The sequence below is a fragment of the Amphibalanus amphitrite genome, unplaced genomic scaffold (genome assembly GCF_019059575.1).
Source record: "Amphibalanus amphitrite isolate SeventyFive unplaced genomic scaffold, NRLGWU_Aamphi_draft 000049F_arrow, whole genome shotgun sequence".
In the NCBI taxonomy this organism is placed as follows: domain Eukaryota; kingdom Metazoa; phylum Arthropoda; class Thecostraca; order Balanomorpha; family Balanidae; genus Amphibalanus; species Amphibalanus amphitrite.
In genome coordinates this window covers 1,472,188-1,486,421 of record NW_024881545.1, presented here as the reverse complement: position 1 = coordinate 1,486,421, position 14,234 = coordinate 1,472,188, and the positions used below count along the sequence as shown (strand labels likewise).

Sequence of the window (14,234 nt, the reverse complement as noted above, 5' to 3'; positions counted from 1 at the left end):
TCTGTGTGTCTGTCTGTCGAGCCATTTTGGGTCTAGCGACGAAACGGCTGGGCCGATCGAACGGGGTTGTCACCATTCGATGCAGCGATCCGCCGGAAAGACCATGGCGTTGGTCACGTGGTGATCCGTGTCACGTGCCCCACGTGGCTCTGCAAAAAATTTGTTGTCAGGGCTACAGGCCAAACGGATGATGACACCGCCGCCATATCCACAGGCTACCTGCTCCTCATAGTGAACCATTATCCTAGGGAGGTTCGGTCCCGGAGGGGTGCAAGCTGCACGTGCCAGAGGCAAAAAACGTTTTTTTCATGGAAAACGCTCTAAAATCGTCATCTGTTGAGCTAGCACCATGAAACTTGGCACACTGATAGAACTCGACAAGCGCTACAAGATGCTGAAGAAATGAGTGCGCTAGCACAAGTGTAGCACGTGCTATGACCAAAACACACTTTGCAATAGAAAGGTGGCGGGTCTTTTCCGAGAGGAGTGGATTGGGCCGTGAAGGACGTGAGGTATTAGCGCAGCTGTCCCGGCGGCCACGTCAGGCCCGCGGGATGCAGCGAGGACTTGTCTGTGATGCTGGACACTGTGGACATGGGCTTGACGATAACCAAAATCAGAGCGAACATTTGCACTCGCATTCCGGGACTGGCGCGAACGAACGGGCTGTGCCTAACGTCCTTCATGTCCCAGTCCATTCGTCTAGGGGGAGAAGGTGAGGTGTGCGCTGAAGCTGGTTGTATTTATTATCCAATATCCATGGCATGGGCCATCATTTCCCATTATAAATAGAGACCAATAGACTGAAGCCGCAGTCGAATTGATCACTCCAGTTGTGTGTACGGGGACGTCATGGCTCCGGGCTCGCCACGATGAAGGTGTTAAGTGACATGAAGAGCACGAGCTTCAGTCCTGTTCAAGGACGATCTGAGCCACAAACTGATTCTAGTCATCCTCAGACTGAAGATGGACTCCAAACAGGTGTATCGACGGAGATTGTTTGTTTGTTTGGATTAGAATCCCTTTCGGTCATGTTTGACCATTGCAGGGCTATGGGATGATAGGATAGGTGATGACAGTGGACTGCAACGGCCAGTGGTGGCCGTCCTGGTATGTGAGAGCGGCCCCGTAGAGCCACTCTCAAGCCGTCCGTGTCTGGTCTATTACATTTAGCCAGGGCGGCCTGAAGTAGCGGGCACCTGTTTGCCCTGAATTGATGAAGCAGCACCTGCTCGCGCCTCGTCTGTTCGAGTCTGGTCTGCTGAATACAATCCGAAGAGACGGCGGGTCCGATACCAGGTGGTATTGTCACCCGCTCCGGCATCTCATGTAGTCACAATCGGTCGCTGTCCGATGGATGTGCTCGGGCGGCACCGTTGTGTAATACGTGCCGCTCCACTTATTTCGGCACACATCCCTGAGGGCAACCCTAGCCGACAGGAGATCAACATCGGTTTCTGCTTGTATGAGGTTTCGTCCCCGATTTGCTGCCTTGTCTGCCTCCTGGTTGTCATCGATGTCTGCGTGGCGCGGGATCCAGACAATATGTACCCTTCTCTTGTAATTCGACAGCTTGCTGAGGCAGCTCCAGATCTTGGTTAAGGTTTCGGGAACTGATCCGGCACGCCCCGCTTTCAGGAAGCGTTTGTACTGCAGTTGCGCTACTGTTTATTCTATAGGACCGCGGAGTTGGAAAGGTGAGAAGCACAAGGCTTGGCGGTGAAGAAACGGCCAGGGAGCGGCTGAACTACGTACATCACAGCACTATTGGTTACACTAACGAAGAATGGCTTACGAATCTGCGCGGACTATCGGCTAACCGTAAATCCTTTGAGAGGCTGGATGATCCGATGGTGATGTCGATGAAAGGTTCAAGGTATCTCCTATCGGAGAAAACGCTGGGCCAAACTGTTTTGCAGGAGTGCGTACCGGGGATGAATATTGAATAATGTATCGATATCCTGTGTTTACACTGATGAGTGATAGTACATCAAAGAAATAAATGTTGTTATTCTGGATCCTGGATCCCAGGATCTGATAGATCCTGGATCCCAGGATCCGGTATCCTTGGATACATTATTAATATTTTGTATTGACAGCAATAGCACAGCAAAGGAACGAATGTAAATATTTCAGAACCTGGATCCAAGGATCCGGTAGATCCAGGATCCAGATCTATGTTGACGGTGGGGCAATTTATCATTCACTGGGTCCAGTTTTGATGTTTCGGTCGCATTTAATCCGCTAACATCGTGTTTTCTCGCGCATCGCCTTTAGTCCGGTGTTACACACAAATCGCAAATGCTCATTAGCATTTAAGACTGCAACGCCTGAAAACGTCCTCGTCGAGGAACTTCATCTCGCTACCGCTCACCAATTACTAATTTTATCGTGAAGTAACTTTCATATTCGGTGTTCCCACACCCATGTACAAGTTTTCTACAAATTCCAATTAAAATCTGAGAGAAAACCCCCCTCGATGACACACCCTCACTGCGTATACGTTCCTTTACCTATGGCTATTCCAAAGATGAGCAAATTAATAAATACTATTACCGTATTTGCGCTATCCTCACTAGTTTTCTTTTTCTTTTCGTGCGGTAGTAAAAATGATGCGACTTAATAGCAGACATGCTTTTCTTTCACAGGAAGATCGAGATTCCCGAGAAGCTGCAGTGCGATCGGTGTGGAGCTTCCGTCAAACACCTGCAGCGGCATCTGAGACGGAATCACGGCGTGACAGACCGTTCCGCTCGGAAGATCATGAAAGACGCCGCTGTGTCCAGTGCCATGGTAATTGCCGAACTGATGACTGTATTTGGAATTGCGTCAAATTTCACTCGCGGCTCAATAAACCGCTAGATTCTGTACCATCTGCGCGCCGGGAGTACGGTCCACTGATGACGATACGAGAACTCATGACCTCTGGAGGCCAAACCGTTGACCGGAGATCAAATTTGAGTACACCAGATCGAAAGAGCTTGAAAAGAACTTTCCGATGCTTTTTACGCGTTCTTCTTGCTCTTCTACAGGGTCTTTCACAATGAATGTCATTTTTAAATTGGCTACAGCGACTTCTTTTTATGTATGGATATGCACAAATTGCACCAATTCTGAAAGCCCAGAATGGAACATTTGTTAATTTGTCACTTTCAACCGCCTAGCATGATCTGGTGCCGAGTTACAGTAGTTTAAGGTTTGCCCCTTGTTTTGGACATGACCAAAGGTTTAAGCCCAAAGGACATGACCAAAGATTTTTTTTTTTTTTACCTAACACCAAAAATACCGAAGTTCACGCCACCTAATTTTTGACGACCTTCCGCTTGCTTTTGGAATTTTTGAAATCGGCCAAGTATTTTAGGAGATAGCAGGGGGGCTCTAAAAAGTCCCCCAGCAGGGTGTGAGTTATAGGAATACCCCAGTGGGATGTGGGTTAGGGATGTCTGGCGCCCAAACTAAGGCAGCTAGGAACGATAAAAAACATCAGATGCGCAATGAAATTCTCTATCTGTATAGTTTCAACGGATTTGACCTCAGGTCCTCTGTTTCGGCTCCAGAGGTCAAAGTTCTCAATAGGTCAACTTCATTTTGACCCAAGGCTAAGGTCAGGTCAGGTCAAAAAGGTTAAAATGGGTGTCGATTTCATGGTCTAGCATGTCCCCTTCATAAGTTGTTCACAAAAACGCATTTCCCCATGGAGTTATGATGGGCGAGGTCGAATGTTGATCTAACCATAGGTCAATAATATGAAAAATCCGAGATATACATTTTGTAGCCCCACATGGTATAGATGTGATGAAAACTGACATCTGAACTACCCCCTATTTACACAGCCGCTGTGACGTCACCTGGGCAGTACAATTTTCCTACTGAACAAACCGTATAGTAATCTGGCACTGGACCCCCCCCCCCCCCTTCGCCAGAATCCGAACTTTAACCCGCTCGGCGGTGGGGTAGAGGTAATATTTACCCACCTCTGCCCCTCCCGGATATTCGCGATTAAGGTATCGGAGTCGTGGTGGTGCTGTTCCGGCTCCCGTCTCCCGACCGACGCCGACTCTGACTCCGACTCCCGGCCTGATACGAAATACGAAATTCCTCGCACGTCTGGAGGAGGCACAGAAGTGCCTACTTTTGAAGATTGTTCCGATGACGTAAGACGTAAGAATGGATGCGGGTGCTGCCGTCAAATAAGTTTTCCAACATCATTTTTCCACAATTAGTGAAACTCTTAATTACCTATCATCCGCGGTCAGGCCACAAGCCGACCTGTGCCAGAAAGCGTCAGTGGGTGGAGGGGACCATGTTATTCTATCAGGCATGTTAAACTTTGGGATAAAATTTTGTCATAGCACTGGAGTTGCGCGATCGGGTGGTGGGGTCAGGGCCAGCACAACAAGCTATGCTTAGTGCAGGCTCTGATCCCTCAAACCCGCCCAATCAAAACATTCGGACTTAATTAACCCTCGCCCCGTTGGGGGGGGGGGCCATTTTGGCCCCCCCCTGTGGTTTTTCCTGAATAGCAAGAAAACGGCGGCGCGCAGCGCCGCCAAATTTTCAGTACCTTCCCGGGCATCAATTTGACACCTTCACACCAAATTTCAAGTCTTAGGTCACCTTAGGTCAGGAGTTATTGAGGTCAAACTGAGGTCATGTTCGAGCAAAAATGAGCAAAAAACATGCAATCTTGAAACGCTCACCAAATCTACAGTTATCAAGCAATTTCAAAGTTCTTTATATGGTCTAGTAGACAAAAAGCGGCGCTACAAAACTGCTATCTCGGATTTTCAAAATTTTTGGTTTTTGACCAAAAAAAATCAAAAAATTGATTTTTTTAGAAAAACTTTGAAAAAATCCAAAATTTTTCCGAATTTCGAAAAAACCGGAATATATGTGATAGTCCCAGCGCTCTTCTATATACATACCAAATTTCAGATCGATATCTCGTTTTTTGGCCAAGTTATAGCGAAAAAACTGTTCAAAAATGATGACGTCAAATTTTTGAACTCAATTTTTAGCAATTCTAGACCACGTACGGCAAAACAAAGACCACCATTGAACTCCCCGTGATGAGCTGCATCGATTCGATACCCATTTTATGCAAAAATATTAACTTTAAAATTTGACCTAATTTGACCTGACCTTGACCTGACCTTGACCTGACCTTGACCAAAACGTGATCTTAGCTGGCCCCAAATTCTGCCTGACCCATATAATCGCATTTGTCATGTAAAATGGACCATAAAACATGTATCACACGACACTTTCATATTGTGACCCCCCCGTGACCTGACCTCTGTGACCTGACCTGGTATCAGTGACCTCAAATAGCAAAATATGTGTTTGAAGAACATTTCCCCATCGATGATTTTCAATGAAATGCATTTTACTCGATTTTACAACGCATTTCTTGAAGTGCCTGTAAACGGTGAAAATTGGACCTTTGACCTGACCTGTGACGTCATCGGTTTGACCTAGGTCAATAAAATTGGGTCACAAGGTAGTTCCCCGTTGGGGCTATCCAACGCCGTTTACCGCTTGTCGCTATGTTGCGTGGTTCTCGAGATCTTAGGGGGGGCCAAAATGGCCCCCCCCCCAACCGGGCGCGTTGCTCGGCAGAGCCCAACGGGGCGCGGGTTAATAAAATACAATGGAAAGGCTTTAACTGCCCCGGCCTCAATGATCAATTTCTAAATGTTTGTCATCGCGTCACAACTTACAATTACAGTCGTTGAAGGATTATACTTAAACTCACGAAACGTAATTCATACATCAGTACACATCAATTGCATTCTCGAATTTTATTATTGGGACCATTTTTTTCGACCGCGGTCCATTACCGATGGGGTCAAATGGATGAATTTGAAATGTATCTGAATGGCATCAATGTCCCAAAAAATTTTGATTTGGGTTGAAGATGACACCCAATGGTGAATAATTTTCCACCCCTATTATGATTTTCAATGTGGATTTCCCACTCTCAAATGACCAGGGTTGTGCTCGACTCAAATTTTCGGGACTGACTCGACTCTGACTCATGTGATAACCTAGGTGACTCAACTCTGACTCGACTCACCACTGAAATTTTATTGGTTGACTCAATTCTGACTCAACTCAAATCCCAAATTTCCCAGCCCGACTCAACTCTGACTCATTTGAGTCAGAATGAGTCAGATTTGAGTCAAATATGACTCATGACTCATCACATTTTGCCAAATTTCGCCCAAAAGTTGTTGACCGGAGGGGGGGTGCGGTCGAGTGTAGCTATAGGTTTGTAATATTAGTTGCAGTTGAAATATTAGCGTTTTCTCTTCGGCAGAATCAGTGCCTCAAATTTGACTTAAACATTATTCAGTTTGGGAGACTGAATGGCATAGTTATCAATTCATAACATTATGTTATGTTATGTTTAGAAAAAATCAAAAGTTCATCATTGACGATTCAAATGAAATTTTTCACTACCGGTCACCGGTCGTTATCATAGTTCATCGAAAGCTTTTTCTAGCAATACGGGTGACTTTTGACTGGAAGTTACATCCTCTAAAACAAGTTCAATGTGTTTGCCTCATCGAGACTAATTCAGTTGAGTTATATGCAGCATGACCTTTCTGGTTCAGCCCAGGTTAAAATTGTGCTTCTGTCAAATTAGGTATATATCATTTGACCACAATGGATCAGAAAAACACGGCTGTGCAAGCCTCAATCGTCTATCTCTGCGGAGTCGAAAGTTGTGACAGAAAACGTTTTCACGGAAAGCAAACTTCATGTTTTTTGCACCCTCTATATTCATTTGCAAAAAGTCTTTCCAGCAAGATCTATTGTATCGACAAGGGGTGTCGTAAATTATAACGCGTTCAGGAGTCGGAGTCGAGGCAGCTGAGCCTATTCAAACTCCTGACTCGTGGCCACGACTCCGGCGACTCAGATTCCGACTCCGAAACCTGTTTGTGATGACTACAGAACGGCTTAAGATATCGACACTAAACTTGCGTTTCTTTTTGTTACATCATTTATGCACATTCTGTAAAAATTTTGGCGAAATCCGACTTTTTTGGGGGGATGGGTGTTTTATTACGTCATTAGACGCGATTTTCGTCTCCCCTCCCTCTTCCTCCCCTCCCCTTCCCTTCCTCCCTCCTTCTGACCTATCCTACCGAGGCAAAATATACCACCGGATTTTAGTTGTTCTTTTCTTTTACAGGAGTCGGAGCTTCTTGGCGGAGCAGTTGGCGACGATGGAGAAGATGCTCAAGACGGACCTGATATCATCAGCCTCTTTGTCGCGTCCAAGCAGGGGTGGCGTTTAAAGCCAACCACGGCACGGCGACAGGAGCGGCAGCTCAGGGCTCTGTTCAGGGAGGTGTCGGACTCAAAGAGTCCCTCTGATATACTGCGGAACCACCTCGACGACGTGGAGCGACTTCTCCTCAAGAAAGTCCCCCACCAAACTGCTTCGGTGAAATCGGCAGTCATCGCCCTTTTGGAATTCGAAAGGTTCGCCAGCGTACGTGAGCCAGAGCACGCTGTGCAGTGGGATGCCGCCCGACGGCGCTTACAGACTTGGAAGCGCGATGCATCGTCTCTGGACCTACATAGAGAGGCGCAACTCCAAGATAAACTCGGAGAAGACGGTTACCTGCCCACCCGAGAACAGCTGAATGAGCTACGGAAACTAGTTGAAGCCGAGCTCCCAAAGATGTGCGCGATGACTTCCGACATTCGGCGGACGGACGCCGTAAAGATGAGACGCCTTCTAACTTCTGCGATCCTCCTTCAGAACTTCCAGAGGTCTGGGGTTATCAAAAATGCAAGACTGGACGAGTATGCTAAAATGAAGAACGAAGTTCTGCGAGTGAAGGACCACAAAAGCAACGCAACGTACGGATCCGCGAACTTGGTCGTTCGCGGTCTGGTGAAACATCTCGAGGTGTACGTCGAACACTTCAGGTCGTTCCTGGTAACAGAAGATAAGGTGGACCTGCTGTTCCCCTCATCGGACCCGGCGGACGACATCGCCGAAGTCTGCCGTGGATTCCAGGTAGACTTTAAGCTGACGCCTACGATGATCAGGAAGGCTGCCTCCACCGCCGCGTATGACGACCTGACGGACAGCGAGCGCCGTAAACTGGCGGACCACATGACACACAGGTCGGCTACGCAGTTCCGCGCCTACTCAGCAAAAAACAGGCGGGCGGAGGCGACCAAAACGGTGCAAAAGATGAAGCAGGTGCTGTATGGCTGTGATGAGACGACAGACACAGAAGATTCTGAGCCTCGTCCAGCTGCTGTGGCCTTCAGCTCAGAAGAGGTGGCAGTCTTGGAGAAGCAAGTGCGCAAGATGATCAGTGATGGTACGTTTGTGTCTAGCAGGCTGGCACTTACTATGATGTCAAGGAACAGCCCTTTGTTTGACTCACGATCACCTAAGTGCGTCGAGAACAAACTTAGGGCAATGCTACAGAGTGCTCGTGAGAAGGGGCGGTGGGACCGGTATGCTGATGAGAGGGGAGGACGGTCGCGCAGGCGGTAGTTTCACGGACAGCCGTGTGGTACACACAGAAAAATATTAACACCGTTAGCGGTGTAATTGCACAGTACATATCTGAGCACTTGAGGAAAGTTAATTTAGTCCCTTCCCCGCTTAAATTACTCGCGCTTCCAAATGAACACCAGGAAGAAGGTAATAGAACACTGTTAGGAGGGTTGGGTGTTTTGCTACATGTAGTAAAACACCCAACCCTCCTAACAGTGTTCTATTACCTTCTTCCTGGTGTTCATTTGGAAGCGCGAGTAATTTAAGCGGGGAAGGGACTAAATTAACTTTCCTCAAGTGCTCAGATATGTACTGTGCAATTACACCGCTAACGGTGTCAATATTTTTCTGTGTGTAATCGCTCTGTTGTGAGGGGTGCCCCCGCAATTTCAACCGTTCACAGCGTTTTTTTTTTCAAGTTCTGCTGCGACAGTCGTATGGCAATCGTTCTGTCAGTTGTGAGGTGTACCTTGTCCCCGCAATCGGCAACCGTTCACAGCGTTTTTTTTTTCAAGTTCTACTGCGACAGTCGTATGGCAATCGTTCTGTCAGTTGTGAGGTGTACCTTGTCCCCGCAATCGGCAACCGTTCACAGCGTGTTTTCATAGTTCTGCTGCGACAGTCGTGTCGCAATCGTTCTGTTGAGTGAACTCGCGATCGTTCGCGTTCACACAGCGTTTTTCCAAAGTCGTTGGAAAATACACTGCATTAAGATGAGCACTGTATGTGTTAACGAATACCTGCTCCCATGACAAGTATGCGATAGTAGATGATAAGCATTTATCGGAATTCACTGGGATGAAAATCAATAGCATACAAGTCCATATATTTCGACAAATATTGCTTTGTCTTGATCAGCTGGACAAAAATATATAAAAATTATTTCATTAAGTATCCGAGAGCAATAATGTAAAGTAAGAATGTTAGACAAATGGCAATGTTTGGCTAATGTTTGGTTAGAATGACTGCCGTGGGACACCTGGAGACTTAATACCAGACAACAGCCGGGAGCACAGCTTAGGAGTTTGATGGGATTAACGTCGCGGGGTCACTAGCAAGCACGCGGGCGCGACTGCACACTGGCACGTGGACTGGCTGTGGAAATGTGATAACAGCTACAAACGTAAGTTACACAGGAAATGTCGAATTTCACTGCGGTTTTGATCAGTCACCAGTCAACTATTCGCCGGACACTGTATCTGTTATCACTGATGACGTGATAACTGTATCTTTTATCACGTCATCACTCCGCCACCTAGCATGACCCGGTTAAATTTGTTTTACCAAACGATGGACAATGATGCCCCAACATGTGTGAGAAGTTTCATTATGATCCTTGGACTGTGGATCCTTTGATCCTTAAGACTGTGGGTACCAGCGTAAGAAAACCTCTAGACTTTGGCACACACCCCGGAAGAACCGGTCGGAGGCTGTACCTCTTTGGCATCAATAACTCATTGACCTGACATTTAGCGTCCGTCTAGGATAAAACTTGGAAGGGTCGATACGACCCACCTGCCTGTGCGAGGGTTAATTCACCATACTTGACCCGTTTTCGAAATGTATTCCGCTAGCCGCTTGTGGTCAGTAGTGTGAAACGCCCCCCCCCCCCCCCCCCACATACACACATGCAATTATAAACACCGACAGTACAGGGTGGATTAAGACTCGTAATACGTCACAAATCCATACACCCCTTAAGACCCTTAATAACACTTAAATAGCTGAATAGCTGAATCAAGACCAGAGTGAAACATTAGGACATGATGTGAATATCACATTTCAGGAAGTGTTATATGTTATGTAATGCTAAAGATCAATCAAATATACAGAATAAACAACGCAACATATAAATCATTAATAAAGTTTTTTCCTGTAATGCGCTTAAATCGTCATTTTTTCCCTTCATGCGCTTAAACACGCAATTTATTTGTCATTTTTCGGCGCACTGCGCCGACAAGGGACAAATTTCTGGGACTTAAAAGCGCACATAGGCAAAAGTGCGCCAGAACTGAACCAGCCCAAAATATAAAACTTATTTTTTAGGAAAAGTATGACGAAGTTCTTATTTATTGAAGTGTTTTATGATGTTTTAAGATGAGACGAGTAATATCCAAACACTCGTTCTTCAATTTAACCGTTTTTTTGTTAAATCACTTTTCACAAATTCAGCTTAAAAGTCGAGTGGGGCTGCATGAGTTTAACATTGTCCATACAGCCAGATGGGGCGCAATTTTCCTGAAGTGCGAATAGCTGCTAGCCGAGACCAAAATCTTGATCCGCGCATAAAACACTGGTAAATATGATGAAAAGCATCATATTGTGTACAGTAACGGGTAATTTATCAGCTTTATATTAAAGAAATTCACATTTTAAAAATGTCCACTAGTATTGAGGGAAATTGCTGATTTTCCACTCACGGCGCATTTTGGTCAGTATAAGCGCACTTAAAAACATGAGCGAATTTCGACGCTGTGTTTGCTCAAATTTAATGCATTTAAGTCATATTATTACTTTGCCATGTTCCTGAGCATAATACATGCATATTTCATTCAGTGGCATCGAGCGTTTGAAGATTATGCGGCATTTTACTTTCTTTCCAGTCCAGGCGCATTTTCCTGTGCAAAAACGCAGGAAAAGCGCAGTCCAATCTAAGCGCACCGTGTACATCGGCGGCGCACTCGTTTCCTCGTAAAGCGCAATCCGATTCCCAGGCGCGCTGACCGAGCAGCTGGCAGTTGGTCGTCTCGGACACGGCGCCGAAGTTGATGGCAGCACAGCTGGAGTGTCTGTCGCACAGGCCCAGGCACTGGATTACAGACGTCACCTGAAGCTGCTGTAGTGGCGGAGACCCGCCGTTCAGTCGGCGCCCTGCCCGGTGGCGACCGCTGGCGTACTTGGCCTGCGCACCATGGTGCAGCGCTTCCAGCAACAACAGAGCTACGAGTGGGATGAACAACACCCGAGTCACCGCGCACGTGCCGCCGGTGTTCGTGGCATGCCGACGCGCCTGCTTCAATGGACAGCCCATGATGACCTGACCCGCCCCCTTTGGCGGAAGCACTACAGCGGAATGCCAAAGTATAGGGGAGAAGAACCGCAACCAACCTCTCTGTCCACCGGAGGTGGTCTGAGTGTCCAGCCGACCTACTTCGCCACACGAGTCTTTTGTTTGGTGGTTACCTATACAACACACGTGCTCGACATACGCCATAATGTCTCCCTTTGGGTAAATAACCCAGAGCGTATGTTACCTATGTCGTCAGATTATTTATATCAGGTCCCAAGGCTTATAGGTATTGTGGTTGATGACAATTTAGCAAACTGAGGGATTTCGGAGTGTGTCACGAAAGGATTATTGGCATGGTACGGGACGTAAAAAGGGTCATTAGTGCGGTTACTTATCAGCATTCGCAACCTTTGTGTGTGATTAAAAGTTTGCTTTACAATTCTTACCTAATTCACGTCATCCCTACGATCTACACAAACCAATCACTTACAGCATTTAATATTCAACACTAGCAATAACATTGTTATAACAAAAAGGTGAGAGGGTATATGCATTGTAGGATAACTAAACTATGTTATTACAATACATATAACAATAACTGTAACTACTTATAACATTTATGTGAGGCTTCACTTAGTTTTTATTTCTTATTACATTTATTTTATTATGTTCGTTTGCCTGAAAATCGAATATTTAACCAACGCAGACCGCAGTCATTATTTTCATCATAGGGGAGAACGGGGTCAATTGTAACATTTTTTGCATTTTATCATCTGGTGCAAACACGTTTGCAGTTATAAAACTCTTTCTTTTATTTTCAGAAACTATGATGTTTTGTCTTTAAAGGTAGTGTGCCACCTTTGAAAGATTTCCCATTTTATTTTTCCTAGGATAAGAAGCTTCTGTTTTTACCTAATATCGCAAAAAAAAATCAAAAATGGGCCTGGAATAGTGCCTTTTTCGCCTAAAAGTTTTTCGGTTTTTAGATATGTATAACAACTGTAGTGGGCTCACCTGCAAACAGGCGTCGGGCAACAATCGCGAATGCGGCGCACTTGTGACAATAAGCAAAGGTCATTATAGTGTTACGACCATACGACGTACGGGAATGAGTTATCAGCTGTCTAATCGTAGACAACACAATGTCGAGCCTTAAACTGTAAGCCCGTATTGGTATTGTTTCTTTTATTTGGCTGTCGAACATTATTTATGGTTTGAAATATGATTTTATGTAAAATAATTGATATGAAAAAGCCGTCTTATAAGTTATGACCCCATTTCACCACACGCAAGTGGCAGAAGTAACAATGATCAGCTGACGCATTTTTCTTGGCCGAAGTCAGAGCGCGCGGCCCGACGCACCACGCGTATTTGGAAATTCCGACCTCGACGAGCATCAGAAGCCACCTAACAGGCGTGTTCGAAACCGCAGGAGATGATGATGAACGGGTTTATCGAAACTTGATTGGATGAGCATATCGGTAATAGCGATTTCAGTGTGTGCATTTATTGTTCATAGTGGTGTGAAATGTGGTTGGGGTACGACCGACAACCCGTCGGGGCGAATTTCGCACTGGGGTACTCAAAATTTGAAGAATTTAAGACGTTTCCATGAGTTTTGAAGGTATGGATAAGTTCTAAAAATCCGGTTCTCCTTATCTGGGCCATTAACTCCATACGGTCCAAGAAAGCTGGCACACTACCTTTAAAATGCTGTTAAAACATTTCCGAAATAACTTATTTTTTGGGTCAAAATTGTTGTCCGAAAAAGTCAACTCACCTGTTACAATTCACCCCAGATACGGGGTCAAAAGTAACACCACCCGGGGACAATTGTAACATGCTAATTTACAGGCTACAGCAACACAATTTTTCCCAAAACTTTGATTTAACAAAAGTATTGAACACTTGTTCATCTTCCCAGACTTGGTAGAGACGGTTCTTCTCAGGAAAAAAGGCTTAAAACCTCGCACTTATACAGGGGTTGGATGGATCTCCTCTCCCTCGGTTTTTCGCAAATAAATCGCGTAAAAAGCTGCCGATTGCGACAAAACTTACAGCTCTCTTAATTCTAGCAATGTTTCATCTCCCTTGAAAATTTGACGACTTTGACATAATGGCCACTGACCTATAACCTGTTACATTTGACCCCTGCAAAAATGTTACAATTGTCCCCGTCGCGCCTTGACATATTTTAGACGAAACTGGCGCATAAAAATGTTGCATGTACAGCATTTAATGCTTTCAATTTATGCACAACAAGCCTGCCAACGCTTACACAAGGTCTGAAGTCGATATCTTTTCAATGGCGGGAATGAGCTAATCAAATATAACGGTATAAAAATTTATAAAATGCACTCAAAAACACATTACTGTGCACAGCCATCGACATACCCGGCACTTTCGCTTCAAACTCCGTTGGGAAAGGCAGTATAGAATTACGCATTTTCGGTCTTAACATTAGCGCATTCTATTGGTAAGTTTATGAATTATTAACACTGTTATAATTGCCCCGTGTTACATTTGACCCCGCTTTCCCCTACTCGCTCGTTTTTTCAGTTCACTTGACAGAAAAATTCATAAGGTAGAAAAGTCAACCTGAATATAGACCATAACAAAGTTAATGTTAGATATTTTTCCGTTTGTATAACTATTTCTTCGTGATGCCGTTGTTTGTCTAACGTAAGTAGT

General features: G+C 45.4%; 1 protein-coding gene across 1 annotated transcript; it reads left to right on the top strand.

Annotated features, from left to right (window-relative positions):
- Positions 1-2,624: 2,624 nt before the first annotated feature.
- Positions 2,625-9,250, top strand: LOC122377744. The gene is made up of 2 exons (XM_043358123.1): positions 2,625-2,793; positions 7,202-9,250. Exons 1-2 carry the CDS (start codon positions 2,632-2,634, stop codon positions 8,528-8,530), a joined length of 1,491 nt encoding a protein of 496 aa, XP_043214058.1. The 5' UTR covers positions 2,625-2,631; the 3' UTR covers positions 8,531-9,250.
- The last annotated feature ends 4,984 nt before the right edge of the window (positions 9,251-14,234 follow it).

Coding starts and splice junctions, on each gene's coding strand:
- LOC122377744 (XM_043358123.1), top strand. CDS start 2,632: ATGCTTTTCTTTCACAGGAAGATCGAGATTCCCGAGAAGCTGCAGTGC. Junction 2,794..7,201: donor CCGCTGTGTCCAGTGCCATG/GTAATTGCCGAA, acceptor TTTCTTTTACAG/GAGTCGGAGCTTCTTGGCGG.